The sequence below is a fragment of the Thunnus thynnus genome, chromosome 20 (genome assembly GCF_963924715.1).
Source record: "Thunnus thynnus chromosome 20, fThuThy2.1, whole genome shotgun sequence".
NCBI lineage: Eukaryota > Metazoa > Chordata > Actinopteri > Scombriformes > Scombridae > Thunnus > Thunnus thynnus.
The window spans coordinates 25,948,110-25,969,395 of record NC_089536.1 but is presented as its reverse complement, the minus strand read 5'-3'; the positions used below and the strand labels follow the sequence as shown (position 1 = coordinate 25,969,395).

At 40.5% G+C, this 21,286-nt stretch overlaps 1 protein-coding gene across 10 annotated transcripts in view; it reads left to right on the top strand.

Annotated features, from left to right (window-relative positions):
• The window catches only part of ryr2a (ryanodine receptor 2a (cardiac)), a 189,612-nt gene that overhangs the window by 156,462 nt on the left and 11,864 nt on the right, over positions 1 to 21,286 (top strand). For all 10 annotated transcript variants that reach the window (XM_067577426.1, XM_067577425.1, XM_067577418.1 and 7 more), the window contains 18 exons: positions 2,051 to 2,179; positions 2,637 to 2,741; positions 4,776 to 4,857; positions 5,947 to 6,105; positions 6,251 to 6,405; positions 7,697 to 7,912; positions 8,077 to 8,349; positions 11,237 to 11,443; positions 11,547 to 11,861; positions 12,241 to 12,311; positions 12,569 to 12,719; positions 13,046 to 13,132; positions 15,234 to 15,506; positions 15,702 to 15,832; positions 18,021 to 18,063; positions 19,481 to 19,614; positions 20,200 to 20,260; positions 20,972 to 21,118. In XM_067577426.1, the coding sequence (XP_067433527.1) occupies positions 2,051 to 2,179; positions 2,637 to 2,741; positions 4,776 to 4,857; positions 5,947 to 6,105; positions 6,251 to 6,405; positions 7,697 to 7,912; positions 8,077 to 8,349; positions 11,237 to 11,443; positions 11,547 to 11,861; positions 12,241 to 12,311; positions 12,569 to 12,719; positions 13,046 to 13,132; positions 15,234 to 15,506; positions 15,702 to 15,832; positions 18,021 to 18,063; positions 19,481 to 19,614; positions 20,200 to 20,260; positions 20,972 to 21,118 (2,739 nt within the window). The remainder of the gene's footprint in view (positions 1 to 2,050; positions 2,180 to 2,636; positions 2,742 to 4,775; positions 4,858 to 5,946; positions 6,106 to 6,250; positions 6,406 to 7,696; positions 7,913 to 8,076; positions 8,350 to 11,236; positions 11,444 to 11,546; positions 11,862 to 12,240; positions 12,312 to 12,568; positions 12,720 to 13,045; positions 13,133 to 15,233; positions 15,507 to 15,701; positions 15,833 to 18,020; positions 18,064 to 19,480; positions 19,615 to 20,199; positions 20,261 to 20,971; positions 21,119 to 21,286) is intronic.

The following is a 21,286-nucleotide window of genomic DNA, read 5'->3' as shown; positions in this document are numbered from 1 at the left end:
TGGAACCGAATTCCTGCACATGCTCAGTGGCATCTGCCATACATGGAACTACTCTTCAGAGACTGAAAACATGATTGCTGTCATTAGTCCTTGGAGTCAATTCTAAACAAACTACCATGATTGTAATCTTTGTGGTGAAGGAACATGTCACCCAGTGCAATGGTGTGGCTTGGGCAAACTTGTGCCCTCCAGTCACTTCTAGCAGGACCACTTGCCTTGTTGTTTCAGACATCAGGACCATGTCTGGCCTGAGTATGGTCTCTGCAATAAGTTCTGGGAACTTCCTGGGAGCTGCCTCCCTAAGTTAACATTCTGCTCTTTTGCCTTGGGCTCTCTAATAGTGTGGTCTTGTAACGCAATCAAACCCTGCCTAGCTTGATACCATTGTGGCACCACAGCACACTCAGTCTGGTCAACCTCCTCTTGGGTCCTCCACATTCTCCCAGTCCTGACTTCAGTGCCAGCATTAGATTCTTATGATGTCAGAGAGGTCTCTATATACCAGCTGCTCCCTTGCCTGGGTAACCACAAACTCCCCTGTCATGCTCAAGGGGAGCTGTAGCTTGTTCTTCTGCCAACACAAGGCAGTGCTGCTTAGACTTTGTGGTACTCCCAGCCAGTCACAGGAAGTGATGATCACTGACGATGATTCCCTTGTCCAGTTGATGCCATGCTGATGTTATTGTTCTGGGAGTGACTCTGAGGCTAAACCAATTGTAATAGTCCAGAATCAAATCCCTGATCTAACCTGGAATATGATGCTGAACCAGCAATGTTTCCACCAGCTTGAGGGGTATAGAGTGATACGCAATGGTGAGGACCAGGTCTCCACGACCGTCTCTTGCCTCTCACATCAGCAGAGTGAACACCCTGGGACCTTTGGGACTCCCCTTTTCTGAAGAAAAGGTGTTAATGGAGTTTTCAGGAGGTACTCCTTTATTTGTCAAGCAACAATACTGAAGAATATCTTGCAATACTGAGGAGTAAGATAGCCCTGAACTACTCAACAGTGCTTGCGATCTCCTTCAAGGTTGGCTCCTTGGTGTTGATGGTGTAGATATTGTTGAAGTAATGGTTGATCTCCTCTTTCAAGGATGCCAGGTGGCCACTTCAGTTCTGCCTAAGCAGTTTCTTGGTGAACTGAAAGGAATTTGTCCAAAATACCCTTCACTTCCTGGCTCTGTCTCTGCCCCTGCTTCCTCACAGTGTTCCAAGATCTGCTAAAGTGGTCCTATTCCTCTCCCTTGCTCCCTTGTACTGCCTGCTGTTTCCTGTTTCTTGTCACCTGCTGCTCCTTAATGGAGCTGACCTGCTGTACTACCTGAACCACAGCACCCCCACTCCCCTTAAGCATTATTATTTTGGCTTGGTGGATCTTCAGGTCATGCATGTTTTTGCAAACTTTGACACATACAAAAGATTAGCAAACTAATAGTCTTGCCCTTACCTTGTGACAGTATCCTAGGCATTCGTCACCAATAGTTACCTGTCTCCCACTCTCAAGTGTATACATCTCCTCTCTCCAAATTGCACAGCCCAATCACTGATTATTAATTACTTGTACTGTATACTTGTGTGTATTTACTGTTGTGCACAGTTGCAGTTACACAATGCAGTTTTTGAATGTTCATCTTCACTCTAACCTCCAAAGACACAATTTACTACTGGAGTATTACTGTATGGAATGTCACTTGGACTAAAGCAAACATGTCCTCATAAGTTATTGTAAGTTATAGTCCAAATGGTGGCCAAAACTATTAAAACACAATATCCAGGTTCTGAATTTTTCAGACTTGTTTTTTTCCGTCTGTTTTTTATGGTTTATACTATGGTTTATATTGTGTCTTTATACACTGTTGCAATATACTCTGCCTCCACTACTAATAATACTAATAATATATTTTTATATTATTATAAAAGCAATAAAAACAGTAACTTCAATTCTTTTAGTGTGATTAGTCTGATTTGTTCTTTTAATCTCCCTCTCTAACTTTCCCTCCCATGCCTCCTCCTTTTACTCCTCCTGCCCTCCCTCTTCACTCTTCTCTAGGAGTCTATCAGTGATTTCTACTGGTATTATTCTGGGAAAGATGTCATAGACGAGCAGGGCCAGAGGAATTTCTCCAAAGCAATAAACGTGGCCAAGCAGGTTTTCAATACACTCACAGAGTACATCCAGGTACGACAAGCAACTGCTGTTATCACTGTTGATGTCACTGTTATATAGAAGGAAATAACAGCTCCAGTCCTTAAAATATTCTCAAAAGTTGATGAAAGGGGCTTAAATGATTTTGAAGGAAGTTGTTAAGAGCAGTCTCGATATGTCAATTATGAAGTTAATTTTCATTGTGACAGCCATTTCTTTATCCCAATGCTTAAATAAAAAAGGGATGAGGAGATATCTCTGATAATATTAATTTGAAGGCAGAGTTTGAATAAGAGGTAATAAAAATATATTTCTACTATGTGGGAAAATGGACAGTTGGAAACCAATATAATATCAATATTCTGCAATTCTTAAAGGCAGTATCTGTGAAAAAATACCAACACATTTAAATCTAGAAAACTCCTGTTGAATAAAACTGATATCAGATTGTTGATGGTAATGTGACTTATTGTTACTAATGATGTTATAGGGACCGTGTACTGGCAACCAGCAGAGTTTGGCCCATAGTCGTCTGTGGGACGCTGTGGTTGGTTTTCTACATGTCTTCGCTCATATGCAAATGAAATTGTCTCAGGTGAGTTAAATTCACAAAGTGTGGGGCTTCAGTGGACTAGGGGACTAAGATGTTGATCATTTAATTATAATGTCTCCTGTTTGAGTCTGGCCAGGAAGCCTTTGTGGCATGCCATGCCCTCTACCTCATGTAATTTCCTGTCACATCTCAAAAGAGATGTTGCTAAAAAAATACTTTAAAACAGATGCCTGAAAACCTCCAATAGGTGGCAGCATTGATGCATTGTTACCATTTCAACTAGCTCTTCTTAAAGGGGACATATTATGCCTTTTGTAATTTTCTGACATTTATATATTGTTATAATGTCAGATTTTTATGTTAATCATAGTCAAAGTCCTAAAATTGAGGTGAAAGTATGTAAAAATAGCACTTTCAAGTCAAAGGTCAGGGCCTGTTCTGCATTCTCCGTTTGCAAAGTTACTTCCCCATTGAACTGACGTCAGATTGTTTGTGCATGCTGTCTGTTTCGTAGCCTTTGTTGCTAAGGTTGTTCACAGGCTGTTTTTGTTATCCACCCACATATTTTGGATCGGATTCATGTTGGACCATGTGCAGATATATTTGAGATGTTTATATTTTGAGTAAAGAACAGGAAAATTGTTTGTTTATGTAGCCTCTGGAGCTGGCAGAAGTCCGCCAAGGGGCAAGCCTTCAGGAGATGACCGATCAAAACAGAGTAGGCTCATCGGAAGGGGGGCCTTAAAGAGACAGGAGCTAAAATGACCTGTTTCAGATAGAGGTTGAACTGAGGGACTGCATGAAGGGCCAGTATAAGTTAAATAAGGAGTTGTTTAGCGTTTTTTCCTTTTTTATTGAATAGCGGTCAGTGACGAGGCAGACAGGAAACGAGGGGAGAGAGAGATGAATATGACATGCAACAAAGGTCCCTGGCGGGAATCGAACCAGTGACGTTGCAGTCATGTGGCATGCACAATAACCTTTCGGCTACTGGGGCACTCCAGATGAGAAGTTCAAGATTCAAGATTCAAAAAAAGAATGAGCAGATAGCAGCACAGTGCATTAAAGTGCATTTAGAAAGAAAAGTACATGTCTCGGTTGAATGCAGACAGCTCTTGCATGTCAACAAGTGACCAGCACTGATGGGGGAGTTATATAATCTACTTTGCTGTCCAGAGAACATTAGGCAACATGATTGTTGGAACTGCCGGTTTATATGGGTTAACAGTTAGCCTAGCTTGCACTCCCCCACACTTGCCCACTTGCTTCCATGTCCTGTTGCACCGCTTTCAATGTTTCCTCTGTGGCACAGCTCCAGGCAAGGCCATGGTCTCCTTTGGGCATAGCAGACCAAGCACGCTCAGCTGATTAAGCTCTCCCAGCCAGTATTTCTCGTAACAGAAGTCTTTGTTACAAATGTGCAAAGAAACTGATGATCATAGACATATTTTTTGAACTGTAAATCATGCAAAGATATTCTAGTAGAGCCCCAGAAAAAATGTAGACCTGGAAATGTGCACGTTATGTCATCTTTAAGGAGTAGCAAATTGATACTTAGGTCCTTTTTCTTGGTCATTTAGCCCCTCTCACTGATACTTGTGTTATTGTTTATTGGAACAAACACTGTACTGTAAACTGAGAGATGTACTTACTGCAGCCAATATGTGTAACTGCCAGTCAATCTTGCAATCCTTGTTCATTGAGGGAGTGGATGGGGAGGATCATGTCCTCCTTGTTATACATAAAACTACACATGTGCATTTTGTCTTCAGTGTCTCATTTCAAATTTGAAGTCAAAGGATAAACTTCAATGAAGTGCATTACATGCATGTTTGTAATAAATCAGGCAGGATATTACAAACAGTTCTTCATCGAATCCATAAAACCACCCTTCATTACGGTCACTAATTCCATCACATTCACATGAAATGTTATTACAGTAAAACAGAAAAACAAGAATATTCTCTGAATGAGTTATTTTTTTGTCATTTTTGGAATGGTTAAACAAAGTGTAGGTGGCTTGAAAATTCTTAAAACACCTTTGTATTTTTTTTTATTTTTCTTTTTTCACCCCAGGACTCAAGTCAGATTGAGTTACTGAAGGAACTGATGGATCTGCAGAAAGACATGGTGGTTATGCTGCTGTCTATGCTGGAGGGTAGGTTTATGTCCATGAGTATACTTTTAACTTGTATGAAAGAGTCCCAATACCAAGCTGAAAAGCAGTGTTTCACTCAAAACTTCAAGTACTGATAAAATTACACAAAACACAGTCACCTTTCTTCTTTCAGAACTGAACTAAAAAGAATGAAAATGTATTTGCAGTGGTTTTTAGTTAGTTGTGTTTACCAAGTGTTATAATACAAATGTTCTTAAACATCCACACACATGTTGAAAAAAAGCATGACTAGTATGAATGCTGCTATTCACGATAATTGACAGGTTGAAATAAATAGCCTCACTGTCTGTAAGTAAAGTATGTATATAAATACATTTTATGTTAAATATAAATGACACCATTGACACAGATTGAGTACATGTTGAAAATGTAGTCTGTACATTGTACAGAGATTGGCTTTAAAGGGATGTTGTTTTTTAGGAAGTAACATGCAGTTACTTACTCACCAGTAGTGATACCAGTACATTGACATTAGCTGAGGATTACACAGACACATGCAAGCCACAGTAGCACTATATAACAAGTTATGTACCTTCTACTAAATTTATACCCCTTTCAGACAGCAAACACATATATAACACAGTTCTACTCAATGTGCATGGATTCATTCATGAGACCACGTCACCCTCACTTTTAGCAGAGACTGCAGTCTGCTGTGTAGTTCATACACTTTACTGATTACACTAATTACACTGAAGAGCTACCAGATACCAGATACTACCAGAAGTTTCAGTTTCAAGCTCTTGGTTGCAAGAAGATTGCATTTATAACCTATTATCTCCTGTTCTCTGTCATCACATACACTGTTTTAATGATATAGTTGTTTTCATTTGCATATTTTTCTGTTTCTGTTGTCAGATAATAATAAATTGTTACCAAGCTTTATGCGGCAGATAAAATCATTATTTCACAATCACTATATCATCAGGCTAAATGAAAAAAAACACGGGGTAATGACAGCCACTGTGCTGTGAGACCAGCTCTACTGACTGTGGATGGTGAAAGTAGTTTCATGTCGTGTTGGTTTTATTTGAATGCCTTCATATGTGTGTTGTCCTGTTTTGGCAGGTAATGTGGTGAACGGAACCATTGGGAAGCAGATGGTGGACATGCTGGTGGAGTCCTCTAACAACGTGGAGATGATCCTCAAGTTCTTTGACATGTTCCTCAAACTGAAAGATCTCACCTCATCAGACACCTTCAAGGAGTATGACCCTGATGGAAAAGGCAAGGTTCCAAAATGTTGTTTTTTTTATCATATTTGTCATTCGGGAAGCATCAGGCTTTACATGATTTTAATTATATGAATGTAGAGATTTATCAAGACACATGTGAGAGCTGTTGATTTATTGATTTACAAATTAACTGATAGGTCTCATCTCCAAGAGGGACTTCCATAAGGCCATGGAGAGTCATAAACACTACACCCAGTCTGAGACAGAGTTCCTTCTCTCCTGTGCTGAGACTGATGAGAATGAACTCCTGGACTATGAAGAATTTGTGGAGCGTTTTCATGAGCCAGCCAAGGTAAAGGACTTGATATTCACAGATCTTTAAAAAAGTACATCTTCATCAAGTCTTTTAACATGATCTAATGTGAGGTTAGTAAGAGAACCTACTTGGATTTTTTTTTTTGTCAGTTTCGCCTTTTTCTTTTTGGTCTTTTTTCTTCTTTTTTTCTTCTTTTTCATTTCCATTCTTTTGACTGATAATGGAGCCAGATTAGAATAAGTAATTTGATACGATTCCACTCATTTCTCTATTTCTCTCTACTGTGACACACACTGAAACATGTGGGACTTCTCTTGTTGTTGGGTTCTAGACTGACAGCTCAGCCATCCTATTTTATTGTTGGTTTTGTGGAATCAAATTTCTCAGCTAGGACAGTGCCCATTAAATGGTCTGACCACTCAAAGCGCACACTACGAGTCACATTCACCCATTCACACACATTCACATTCTGATGGCACAGTTTAAGTGTATCTTTAATTTTTCTGGGATGTAATCTAAAGCCCAGTTCAGATCAAAGATTCACAACGAGATGAAACCGTTTTAGAATGTTGCAAGGAAAAGTTGCAGCAGTGTGAACTGGTCCTTCTCAGTTCGACTGAAGCCGGCTGATGGCGTCGCCTCAGTTTGTCAAGTTTCAAGTGGCTGGTTTTAGGACATTAGGCACGTTACCTGTTTCAACAGCCAATCACCTCATAGCAAAGTCAGCTGGTAAGGTCAGCAAACTGTCAGTTGATCGAAATGGTAGAGCTTTGGACGAAGGAAAAGAGAGCCTGGACCCTCCCATCTTTTTCCCCCCGTTTCATCAATACTAGAAATGCAACTGTAGCAAGTAACTCACTGAAATATCCTTATTCATATGTTAAAACGCTACAAATTATATCCAGCTATAAAAAAGCCTGAAAACCTGTCAGTTAGAACAGAAGTACACTGCGTCGTTGCTACGGAGATGATACACCATCTCATCTAGTTGCATTGATGTAAACTGGCAGGTTTTGCAGATCGGCGCATTGCAAGTAGTTGCAAGTTTCAGCGTGTCTCATCATGAATCTTTGGTCTGAACTAAGCCTAGAGAGTTACCCAACATTGTTAAGATTTACCATGGATAGTAGCCTTATAGTAGCCTTATAGTAGCCAAGTTCTGTGTTTTAAGTGCAGCTTTTTGTAGAATCATTCTACTGTGATCCTCACAGATTTTGGAGAATGAATTGTGTTGAACTTCTTTAGTGGGAAAGGAGAAACAAGTTGAAAAGGGAAATTGATTTATGTGAAAGGTTCAAAAACTTTAAACTGAACTGTGATTCAAAAGGATATTGGCTTCAATGTGGCGGTTTTGCTGACCAACCTGTCGGAGCACATGCCTCATGACACCCGGCTGCAGACCTTTCTGGAGCTGGCAGAGAGCGTCCTCAACTACTTTCAGCCATACCTGGGCAGGATCGAGATCATGGGCAGTGCCAAGCGCATCGAGAGGGTGTACTTTGAGATCAGCGAGTCCAGTCGAACTCAGTGGGAGAAACCTCAGGTAAAGATGGTACAACAAATGAATGAATTTCCAGAGTAGTCACTTCAAAGAGACGCTGCCTGATTTGGTCACAGTGTTCAATAATGACAACAAATCCACAAATTTCCTCCCAGCTCCCGGTTGTGCAAACTCTATCTGCTATCACTTATTTACCCTCTACCCAGGTCAAAGAATCCAAGCGTCAGTTCATCTTTGATGTGGTGAATGAAGGAGGGGAGAAAGAGAAGATGGAGTTGTTTGTGAATTTCTGCGAGGACACCATCTTTGAGATGCAGCTGGCGGCTCAGATGTCGGATGCTGGCGAGCGCTCAGCGGTTAAAGAAGAGAGTGAGCGGGAGAAGCCAGATGAAGAAAACCCTGAGATGGGCTTCTTCTCTGTTACCACTGTCCGCATGGCACTGTTTGCTCTGCGATACAATGTCATGCTGCTGATCAAGGTGAGGGCACACTTATACCATGTCAACATTGTACCTGAAGGCCTCCAGTGTAGAAACACAGACAGAGCACTCGCTGCAAATGATGCTGCTCACGCTACGTTGTCTGTGTAGAGCCCAATATACAATGACTGTAGTTACATACGTAAAACAGAGCATTGCTTCAGGTTGCATAGCCTACACGCGTGACACGTACGACTGAAAAACTCGGCTGAGATGCTTTCAGTGTAAACACGGTGTTAAGCTGCATTCAGACCGACATCAGCATGAATGCATGAAAAACAGCTCCTTCATTCATTTGAATGGGACCACTGTGTTGGCTTAGTTGGGGTGCCAACAAAGATATCTGGCAAGGTGCTGTGTTGGCCAATTACGTACTTTTTCTGGCACAGTAAAATTCATTTTACTGTGCTTCATAATAATATTATGAATTGCTGTGTAGTATTTTGGTGTCTGTTACTGGACTCCCTGGATTATATTAAACACAGGGCTGTTTTCACTGTGAAAATTCACACAGCACCAAACACAGCTAACAGTCAAAAAAGGCATTGTGTGGGATACATGAACACATGATTTATACCAGATACTTATAACTTAGATCAATGAAGTAATAGAAATAGTCACTTAATACAAGGTATTCATCATTGAAGTGGACATGTATGTGTTTATTACCTGCATATATATTATAATATGTTCTTTGTGCTTGTCCTCAAAAGTTGGTTAAATGCAACACGTTCAAAAAACATTTTTTGAACATGTTGGTGCTTTGTGCAAAATCCCATCCCATTAGGAGTCAAAATTTTCACCATCCAAGTACTCCAGTCATCTCTGTTGGGATTGACACAAGGCAAACCTTTCAGCCCATTCCTACACATTTAACAAGGTTTTGATTGGCTCAAGGGTTGGCTAGCTCCTATAAACCTGGGCTGTACCAGTACCTGATTCTTGGAATATTTTAAACCATTTTGACAAAAAAAAAAAAAAGGATAATCTTAAGTTTATTCAGGATCCCTGAACCATATCCCATAGTCTTCATTGCTCAAACAATAATAATAATAATAATAACTTTATTTATATTCCAACTTTTTAAAACAGAATGCTTTGACAGACAAAGCAAAAGCAGGCAATATAACAACAGAAAGCCAAATAGTCAGGCCAAACAAAAGCAAGACAAAATTAAGGTAAAGTTAAGATAAAGTTAAAACAAGAAGACAAGAGATGCAGAAACTTAGCAGGGAGAAGACAGAGGGATGATGAAAGATAAACAGGGTAAAAGAGATAAAAAGACAAAAAACATTAAAAGGTGCAAATATAAATAAATACAAATAAAAAGAATAAAACCAATAAAAAGATGACATCACATAAAAGCAAGTCTATAAAAATGGGGTTTAAGAAGTGATTTAAAAGAAATCACTGATTCTGTGAGCCTTATCTCAGAAAGATCGTTCCAAAGCCGAGCTGCTGTGTTGGCAAAAGCACAGTCACCTTTAGATTTAAGCCTCGATTTTGGAACAGCTAGAAGGTCCCCACCTGAGGATCTAAGGCTGCAAACTGGCTCATATGGGGTCAACATTTATTATGTAGCTTGGGGCCAGACCCAGACATACTTTAAAGTGATCAGTAAAATTTTAAAATTTGTTCAAAATCTAACAGGGAGCCAATGGAGAGAAGCCAGGATTGGGGTGATGTGATGTCATCTGTTAAAATCAGTAAGAAACATAGCTTTTGCATTCTGAACTAGTTGAATGTGAGAGAGTGACTTTTGGTTTATGCCAGAAAGGAGGGAGTTACAGGAGTCAAATCTAGAGAGAGTAAGTGCGTGAATTACTTTTTCCAGGTCAGAGTGTGAGAGCATTGGTTTACTTCTGGAGATTGCTCTTATTTGAAGGAAGCAGGACTGGACAACTTTTTTGATCTGTGGTTCAAAGCTTAAATCTGAATCAAATAGTACTCCCAGATTTCTGGCATCAGGCTTTACATTAGTAGACAAGGGACCAAGGACACTCTCAATGAGACTGATAGGGTTTGGTGGACTGAACGATATGATTTCTGTTTTTGAGTTATTGAGTTGAAGAAAACTTTGTGCCATCCAACAGTTGACGTCATTGAGACAACAGCAGCTAGGCTTTTTGGGTCACCAGGTCTCAGGGGAAGATATATCTATGTATTGTCTGCATAAACAATCACTGCATACTGTAGTTGTTGATAATAATGCAGAGCTGCAGTTGCCCTAATAAGAGACAGCCCTAATCTCCACACACACATTACTGTCTTCAAAATTCATACAGACAAGAATTCTGCCTGATGAAGGTCTGAGGACCGAAACATTGTGTCAATGAAGTGAGAAGTGAGATGGACATGGTGCAAGATTCTTTCTTTTTCTTTTCACCTGAAACTATGACCTGAAGAAATTATTCCCATAAAGTTACTTGACTTACAACAGACACATTTGAAAAAAGGACAGTTAAAATCAATACAGAGGCAGAGGCCAAGACATCCTGTGTTATACTCCGAAGCATGGCTCAAGCTCCAAAAACACTGGATCCTACATTTCTCATAATGTAGTTCTATAGCGATTGTCTTTAAACCATTCCTAACTCCCTGCCCACATCTTTCAAACTCTGCACCCCCAAATTCCATCAGCAGGGTTTATTTTCTCAGAGTTAACAAAACTCCTGCAGACCTACAAAAGACATTACACAACAGTTATCACAGACTGAGTAAAATCAACACATGAGGAGGAATTGATCTTCATGTGTGATAAATTACTTGATGTTTGATCTGGTCATGTAAATGTTGGACATTGAACCTTATTACACTCAACAGCCAGCAGAGACATGCCACTGAACACACAATTTACCTCCACTTCTCTGTCTTTCTCTGTTTTCAGGTGTTATCCATGAAAAGCTTAAAGAAGCAGGTGAAAAAGATCAAGAACATGACAGTGAAGGACATGGTGACCACCCTGGTGTCTTTCTACTGGTCAGTGTTGCTCAGCCTGCTCCACATAGCATTCAGTGTGGCCCGAGGATTTTGCCGAATCTTCTACAATACCTTCATGGGAGGCAATCTGGTTGAGGGAGCCAAGACCATAAAGGTTATTTTACATAATTAAAATAACATGGAGCAGTGTGTCCACAGGTTCTGAACAAAACTAAATAAGAACTCTTCCTTAACACCTAAACTGCTACCATCCCCAGGTGTCTGAGCTGCTGGCCAACATGCCGGACCCCACTCAGGACGAGGTCCGGGGGGAGGGGGAGGACAAAGAAAAGAGACCCTCTGACCGCGGCTCACCAAAGGAGGACCTGGCTGACCTGGCAGTCAACACTAGCGAGACTGAGGTGCTGTCAGACATTTTTGGTCTGGACTTAAGAAGGGAAGGGGGCCAATACAAGATCACCCCCCATAACCCCAATGCCAGTCTGACTGATCTGCTCAACTCCCCAGTTCCTTCTCCAACCCCCCCAACCCCACCTACAGCGCCCCCACCAGAGCTCAGGCGGAGGCATCAGGTGAGACAGAAAAAAAAGGTTGTGGTTTCATTATACTCACTGAAACCACAATTTATGTCTTGTTTCTTTCTCTCCAGTTTGTGTTCTTTTTATGCAGTCTGTTTTAATTAATGGACAAGGATTGATCCCCAATGATGCCAAAACTTGTTTCCTTTTTGCCCAGTTAGCCAACTATGTAAAAAATAAAATTCTAAAGAAACAGTTTACCATCACTTTTGTGGTCTATCATTTATAAATACAACCTTTGTCCATAGCAAGATTTTTCCCCATACATCCAGTCATAAATATAAATTACACCTAGTACATAGTGTCAATGAAATAAAATATTTTGTAAATCTTTCTCCCTGGTTCATTCCTCTAACAGTGTTTTCTTTTTCAGTCAAAGAGCTCTTCCTCAGAGGAGAAGGAAGCAACACCAGAGACTGAATGTGAACCAGAGAAAAAACCTGAGTATGTACACGTTTTTATTATTGATTCCTACAACAGGCATTGTAACTACAGAGGCAGACAAAAACACAGTATGTACAGACAGTAGAAACATTAAAGTATAGTACAGGTGAGACGCAGCTGTGAAATATATATAAAAATGTATATGTAAAATAATATACCCGTCCAAAATCTAAAAGCATATTGAAATGGGTGTAGCCACAGTGAAGCAGTTTAGCCATGTTAGCTATATGTAAATGTGAACTGTTTTGTGATTTCAGGGGTGGACATGGAGAGAAACAAGAGAAACAACAGAAGAATGAGAAGATGAAGCCAAAAGTAAGAAGGCATCACACCTCAAAGTCTGATGAGCCTGATCTGCAGGAATCAGCCTTCTTGAAGAAGATCATCGCCTACCAGAGGAAACTACTGGTACAGGAGACTCTTCTGTCCTTTTTTCATTTGCTTTTGTCAGTGGTGGTCATCAACTGTCAACTCAATATTTTCTAGTCCAAATGTGAACATGTTCAGAGTTTCAACAAATACTGGTGATCATATGTGATTAGAGCAGTAAGGGTGAGGAGGGAAGTTCTGATATTAAAGCAATAATGTGACTGAAAGCCAGCAGCCATCACTGAGCATTGGGGTGAAGAGTGTGAGTAAAGATGTGAACAGCACAACAACAATGACAAGCAGTTGATAGTTTATTTAGGAAAACAGCCAGAAGACATGAGCTCATCTTTCTGTCTCCCCTGCAGAACTACTTTGCCAGGAACTTCTACAATATGAGAATGCTGGCTCTGTTTGTTGCCTTTGCCATCAACTTCATCCTCCTATTCTATAAGGTAATGGTATACTAGTAATGTTGTTATTTTTCTTTAAAGTACTGTTGGTTAGAAACTAAATTTTCACAGATCATCTTTCCTGCTATTTTTAATATTTTCTGTCATCCTTTGATTTTCCCTCTGGTCCTTCGATAGATAGTCTAGACAGTAAGTATTTGAACAGCTACACATTTTTTGTTCTTCAGGCTCTGGGGTTCAGCATATTCAATTAGAAAGAAAATAATGGATACTACATTAAAGCGCCAAGCCTCAGCTTTAAGTTGAGTAGATTAACATCAATACAGAAAGAACAGTGTGGGAGATATAGCACAAAGAGGCCAAAGTTTAGGTACGTCAAACGTAATTTAGCTGAATGTGAACACAAAGGATGCTCCTGTATGCCTCTGCATCGATCCTGTTGCTTCCATCAGCAGTGAAATTATCAATAAATGCCAGTGTGCCAGTTCCATTGGCAGCCATACATGCCTAAGCCATAACAGAACCTGTTGCTTTTTCTCTCTACACTTTCCTCTTTCCATCATTTTGATAGAGGATGATTTTCATCTCATCAGTCAGGGCTGCCAAGTCAAGTGGAATTGACACTTTTCACACGCTCTCACGCCACACGTCCATTTCTCACGCAGTGAAAAAACAAATTATGTGTATTATTAAGTACAGAAAGACAAGACAGAGCAGCACAGTGCAACAGCAGCACTGTGCAGCAGCCATCAGGCTGACCATCAGGGGGAAAGTGAGAAATATACACAAATCTATTAATTTATTCCCATGCATGCTGCTCAGAGTAACCTCAGGCTGCGGCTCTTCTGGCAGCAGCACAGCGTCTCTCCTTCTCCTCTTGTGCCGAACACATGCAGGCAGGAGTGAGAGTGAGTTACTATGGTTACGGGGACACTCTGTATCTCTGTTGCTCTGAAACTTTCTCGCGATTCCCAATAATCGGTTTGTAGGTAACCTACTACCATTTTAGGCTACATAATGTTTTTAAGATGTTTTATAAATATAATTTCAAATATGAAACCATTCTTCTAATAATCATTTCCTGCCTTGATCCACCCAATTATATATTGTTCTTGATGCAATTTTGGTTTTCATTTCTTGGTGGCTGTTTCTTAACTCTATTTTTGAGGAGGACCCCCAGAACCCCCCGCCATTTATGTACTTTCCAAGTTAGCTTGGAATATCTGGAGTGTATATCAAAAACACTACCCAATAAACACAAATTAGCAAAAAGAAAAATTCTAATGAAAAATATGTATATGTTGGTTCATAAGGCTAGAGAGAAGTCAAGTGGGTCAGTTTACCACAAATAATGCTCAACACTTCACCATCTGCTCATCTACAAGACTTATGCTCCTCGGTCTACCAGCTCGTTTGACGTATTCTAGTTTTCCTTTGTTCACTTGCTTTTTTTAGAATGTACCCAACCGTTGATTTTGGCAAACCAACTATCTTTGATATCTCTGTGATAGAGTTTTGCTTTTTTTCAGCCTTATTATTATCTGCTTCTATTCCATGGCCACTTCTTTACTCCTCATAATGACAGAAAACTCCACTTCAATCTAAATGGCAAATCTCAATCAGCATTGCACTGCGTGAGCTCTTTTGTGCTGAACTAACATTGAAACAACTGCTGCCCAACAGACATTTAGTAGCGTTTGAACCCCTAAACTTTGGACACTGTGTTAAAAGGGCTAAATCTCCCAAACAATTCTTTCTATATTGATGTAAATCTACTCAAATTAAAGCTGAGACCTGGCACTTTGAATGTGCTGAAGCACAGAGCCTGAAGATAAAAAAATGTGTAACTGTCCAAATACTTACTGTCTGTATGCCTCGCTTACTTTTTCTTTTCCTCTGTAAAACACGTTGAATTGCCTCTGTATGAAAGGGTGCGATACAAATAAACTTAAACTTGCTACAAATAATACCACCTGATATGGACGCTGTCAGTCTAAAAGAGCCCTATTGCAAAGATTTTAACTTCATAAGGAAAGGGGCAATGTAAATTAAAAGTAATTAAAATGCTGTTTTATTTTTACTTTGATGAGCAAAGCTGAGCTTCACTTCTAAGTTTTAAGGACTAATAAATTGTCTCTTCCAGGTTTCTACATCCTCAACAGTGGTTGAGGAAAGGGAAGTTGTGTACACCAGCAGCCAACCGGACAGCAGTGTTCAGTGGGATCCACTTGGTGGAGAGGCAATGGTGGAGACGAAGGACGAGGTGATGGATGAGGGTGGAGAGCCCCTGAAGCCTGTCACAGTGCGTTTTGTCCTGGAGGAGAGCAGCGGATACATGGAGCCCATGCTGCGGATCCTGGCTGTCCTGCACACTGTCATCTCTTTCTTCTGCATCATCGGATACTATTGTCTCAAGGCATGCTGCTGGCTATTGATACTGAGTATAACACAAAGAAATCAATCCTAACAAATCATTTGCTCTAAAAGCATTAAATCTAACATTCCAATCCAAGGCTTAAAATTTTCTGGAATGAAATAGCACTCTGTGATCATCCTATATTGTTTTGTGTGTGTGTGCGTGTGTGCGTGCGTGCGTGTATGTGTGATGTAGGTGCCACTGGTGATCTTCAAGCGTGAGAAGGAGGTGGCCAGGAAGCTGGAATTTGATGGTCTTTACATCACAGAACAACCATCTGAGGATGACATTAAAGGACAGTGGGACAGACTTGTAATCAACACACAGTGAGTAGACATACAGTATTAAGCTCTGTCAAAATTAATTCTGTGAGGCTGAGAGGAAAATGAGGCACATTGAAAATGTATCTTCCTTTCCCACTCCCAAGAGGGAACAAGCAGGAAAGGAAACAGAGCCAAGTGTTTTTGTAAACCAGTTATATGGAAGAACTCCAGGGGTGTATTCCATCAATGCAGCTAAAGAAAGCTGAGCATACTTGAATAAGCCTGGAATGAAAGTGAATAGGGAAATTAATAGACCAGTCATTTCATTGGTCAACACTATACCTGGCCTTCTATTGGTTGGGGGATTTTGACAGGGTTGTTGCACAAAAAATCTGAGAGCAGAGCAGAAATCTGAGAGCAGAAGTTCCACAAGTGCACAGAAGCAGCCTTAGTGCAAGGAGAAGAACTGAAACTGGAGCGCAGGAAATCTGTGCAAACAACAGTATATCTGAGTGCAAGCACACAGTTTGAGCAGAAACAGAGCAAATCTAAGCGCAAGCAGAGAATATTTGAGTGCGAGGGCAGGGTTTTGAGGCACAATATTACAAAATTTGGAGGCTCTCAGGAGCACCTGAAGATGAGGTCCCTGTCCACCACAGCACCCCCAAACAGGTCAGCAAGACCCAAGTCCCCAAGTCAGAATCCAGCGGTCCTGTCTCTAAAACAGATATGGTTTCATCTTGTCATGGTGTACCACTTTCACTTTACTAAGGACTCTTCTGAATCAGATACACTAGCTCATCTAGTTGACCAAGGATGAAATAGAGCCCCTCATAGGATGGTAAGAAGATCAGTGCAGTAAAACTGCCATACTAGAATCCTGTATTTCATATACAATCTCTCCCACTGGCTCCAATAAGCTTTTGTAGTGGGACTGTATAGGGACACCACTGGCCATGAAGGCCAGCCATTGCCTCCTTCCAACCATCTCCTCACAGGTGCCAGATCAGGGTTAGCTTTCTGGGCATCCTCTAGTTGGGTACTGGTCCATCCAGCAAACAATGGGGAATTACTGGCCCTGGTGAGATGCACTCTTTTGCTGTTTCAAGGATTTTCGGTCAAACCTGTTCTACTATGACTTCCCACCTGTTTGTCACTATTGCTTTGACAGTTCTGGCATTTCACCTCCATGGCTCCTGCCCCCATTATAGTAGAACTGGTTTTGGTGTTCCCCTCTGTACCATCATAATTCAGGTTACATTGTATTCCCTGATGGCAGACATGTTCCTTGTCCAAGGAAGGGTCAGTATATTGAACGGGCAGTTCTTGCGGCACGGATGCCTCAACAAGCAGTCCACATTTGAGTGCTGTTGACCTGGAACTCATACTCTGCCAGCTTCTCCAACCACCAGTTGGCTCTCTCATTTTCATCAGCCAACAGAGGCTACTATGATGAGTGCATATTACGAAGGGCCTCCCTAACAGGTGCTGCCGAAAATGCTCCATAAAGCTGACAACTGCAAGGAGCTCCCTCCTAGTTGTGTAGTAGTTCTGCTCAGTGGGAGATAGGAGTTGGCTGCCATAGATGAGAACTCGCTCCTTACCTGCTTGTATCTGAGACAGCACCGCCCCAATCCCAAAATCATTGGCATCAGTTTCCAGCGTCATCATCAAGTGGGTAGCCCAAAATGGGTGCAGAGGTCATTCAGCCCTTAAGTGCCATGAATGCATTTTGGCACTCTTCTGACCAAAGGAACCTGGTACACCTTTTGGTGAGGATGTGGAGCGGCTGAGGAATCACTGCAAAATCTTTAAGATAGCGCCTATTATAGGAGGCCAGTCCAACAAACTGACATACCTCAGTCACGGTTTGGTGTGTGGGCCATTCCTGGACCTGCTGAGCCTTCCTGGGGTCTGTGGCTATGCCTTGCTCCGAGACTATGTGCCCAAGGCATGCCACCTCCCAGCAAAATAGGCAGCATTTAGTCACCTTTTAAATGCTGAAGTAAAGTATAAGTACCTCAAAATTGTATTTAAATACAGTACTTGAGTAAATGATTCGAGTTAACTTTACTGACATTACAACAAACATTGTTAGGAACTTGCCTTAGTGAGCTCATAGTGCAACAAGGCATATTTTGCATATTCTGTACCTTTACAATTACTTTTTCATTTTAATGCAACTGTAAATCTATCAATTTATTTTGGTGATGTGCTGAGTCTGATTAGACTTTTGTTTTTTGATTTTCAGATCTTTCCCAAACAACTACTGGGATAAGTTTGTGAAGAGGAAGGTAGGTGTCACTGCGACCTGATAATCTTCTACAAGCACTTAACAATCATATTTAATCATATTACCAAGTTCAAGTGAATTCTGAAATTGAATAAGATGTTTGTTCATCTTGATTTGATTCAAGTCATTATTAGCTGTGGGAAAACATATCTTTGACTCCTTGTTACTATACTTACAATTTTTCTGAGATTTTTCATCTCTCTACTAAAGGAAGGAATCTCTGTCTGTCTGTATGTCCTTCATGTATCTCTTGAACTGTTCATCCAATTGACTTCACACTTTGCGGGTGTATGGCTGGGGACCTAATGGAGTGCAGTGTCGAATTTGGTGCAATTTGGATATGCGATACGTTTAATATTAACTGGAGACGAGGTCTGACACAAGTCAGAGAAAAGTGCTCTAAAAAGAGACAAGTAGACAGTGAAAATAGAGCTTTTAATCAAGAATGGACATTCTTACCACGTGTCTAGACAGAAAGCATAGCGTTAGCAGCACATTTAGCAGGACACACACTACACAGGAGGCATTCAGGTGCATTGTTGAGTGTAGGTCACCCGCCTTTTGGAGGCACTCAGAAACCAATACACTATTACTGTAGTTATGTGCGTAAAATGGAGCAAATACTTCCACTGGCAGATCAAAACCAGTTTGTCTCATATGTTCCAAGACTGTGGTGATTGTGAAGTGCCATTACAGACAAAGCACAAATCTTTTGAGCAAACATAGCATGAGCAGCACGTTTAGCAGATCAGCAGTAGCAGCAGCAGCAGCAAGTGAACCGTTGTGTCTACACAGGAGTTATTCAGGTACATGGTTAAGTGTACGTCACCTGCGTTTTGGAAGCACTCAGTGCCCAATACACAATGACTATAGTTACGCACGTAAAAGAAAGGAAATACTTCTCACAGGCAGTTCAAAACCGGTTTGTCTCATGTGGTCTAAGACTATGGCAAATGTGAAGCGCCATTACAGACAAAGCACAAATGTTTGGAGCAAACATACTCATCAAAGTACTGACATCACTATGCAGGTTTAAACTCACAAATATCAAACAGGTTTAGAAACATAAGGCCAGCCCTGATGCATCTGTGCAGGCAGTTGTGTAGACTTCATTCTTTATTCATAAATCATCGGTTAAAGTATGTCACAGCTGGAAAGGAGCATGATACCATGCTGTCTGTCCCTGGACATCTGGTGTTTAATTTAAAAACTACAATTTTAGTTTTTTGTTTTTTGTTTGAAATCAGAATCAGCTTTACAGGCCAAGTGTGTTGAACACACAAGGAATTTGACTCCAGTTTCCATTGGCTCTCAATGTACTTACATAAAATGTACTGAAAGATACATACAGAAGACACACAGCTTAACAAGTACAGTGGGCTAACAAAGATGTTGTTCTACTTGCTGCTCTTCCTCAGGTGATGGATAAATATGGGGAGTTTTACGGCCATGACCGCATCAGTGAGCTTCTGGGAATGGACAAGGCTGCTCTGGACTTCAGCGACGCTCACAAAAAGAGAAAGCCCAGGAGAGACAGCTCACTGGCTGCTGTGTGAGTATTCTGTGTGTGTGTGTGTGTGTGTGTGTGTGTGTGTGTGTGTAGTATGTAGAGAATCAAGACCAGTGTGGGGACGGTCAGCATTTACCTTCACATTAATTGTTTGATTTTAAGCAGTTTAAGGAAATTCTCTAGCTTTTAGTTATCCAATGACCCAATAACCCAATTGATGCCCAGAGTTTTGCTCATTCCTTAGTTTTTTACACATAGCATTTTACAACATAAATTAGCATAAGTTATGGCCTAAATAAATTAGCAGGAGCTCAAATATTAACAATAGCAACAATTCCATGGTGAGCTGACCAGAGTTATTGTATACTGAACATGTCTCCCGTTAAAGTGCGTCTACTTATATATTTCAAAATGGTTTAATCAGCTAAAAAGTAAGGAATTTTAACAGAGGTTCCATAAGTACCAATACAGCACAGCACAAATTAAACTTCATAGTTTGCATCTAGACAAATGGAATTTGGAAATCAACTGTAGCAACATCTGCCTCGTACGCTCGACTCAGGGCAAAAAAAAAAACATCTGGACACATGATCATCCTCTGTGAGTCTCTTCTGCCTCTGTCAACAGGCTGAACTCCATTGATGTCAAGTACCAGATCTGGAAGCTGGGTGTTGTATTCACAGACAATGTAAGTGTGCAACAGCACCAATCATCAACCATGTCTGGCTCCATCATGTGGATTCACTGCAGAATGTCCTTATAATAACAGGGTTTCCAAACACCTTATTTTTTTTTATTTTCTTTTAAATACTACCATTATAAAATTTCCCTTTACATCCTGTTTTCCCGTCAATCAGTTTTAAATTGGTCATGTTTTTCCACACTGTATGTTAGTGTCATATGTACTGTACTCTGTATCAGCAGGTTCCAGCTCTTCATTGAAGCAGTGTGATATTTATTTTGAGTGAAATATCAAAATACAAAACTCCATGTTTGTCATGTCTTTACCATTCCATCAAATGGAAATAATTTTGTATACATTTCACACATTTGTTCAAGTATTTTTGTAATTCTGAGAAAATTTAAAGTCTGTAATTCACAAAGCTACAGTACCACGTCTTTATAAGATGATACATTATCCCACCACCGACCCATGTAAATGGAGCCACAAACTGAACATTGATCAATGACATGTCATCATAACTGTTTCCATATTAGTTTTGTGATTCTGTAACCTTAAAATCTATGAGTTTAAAACTGTTAACTGTTTTGAGCTTGGTTAACTGTGCATTATATCTTCTACTCTTAATTTTTATTGATAATCCTGTAACGGAGTTACACACTCACTGCACTAGTCACTACAGTATCTTGACAAACCTCTCTCTCCTCCTCCCTGCAGTCCTTCCTGTATCTGGCCTGGTATATGACCATGTCCATCCTGGGCCACTATAACAACTTTTTCTTTGCTGCCCATCTGCTGGACATTGCGATGGGTTTCAAGACACTGCGGACCATCCTCTCATCAGTCACACACAATGGCAAACAGGTGACAACTTCATACCAATATTGGACTTAACATTCATCAGTTGGACACAAGCACAATGTCAAATGAATTTAAGTGTGGCTTTGTGGAATGTGTAAATAGAAGCTTGCTAACATGTTAGTTGTAACAAGTTTAGAAGGTATAATACTGTGATATATATGTGATGGCTGT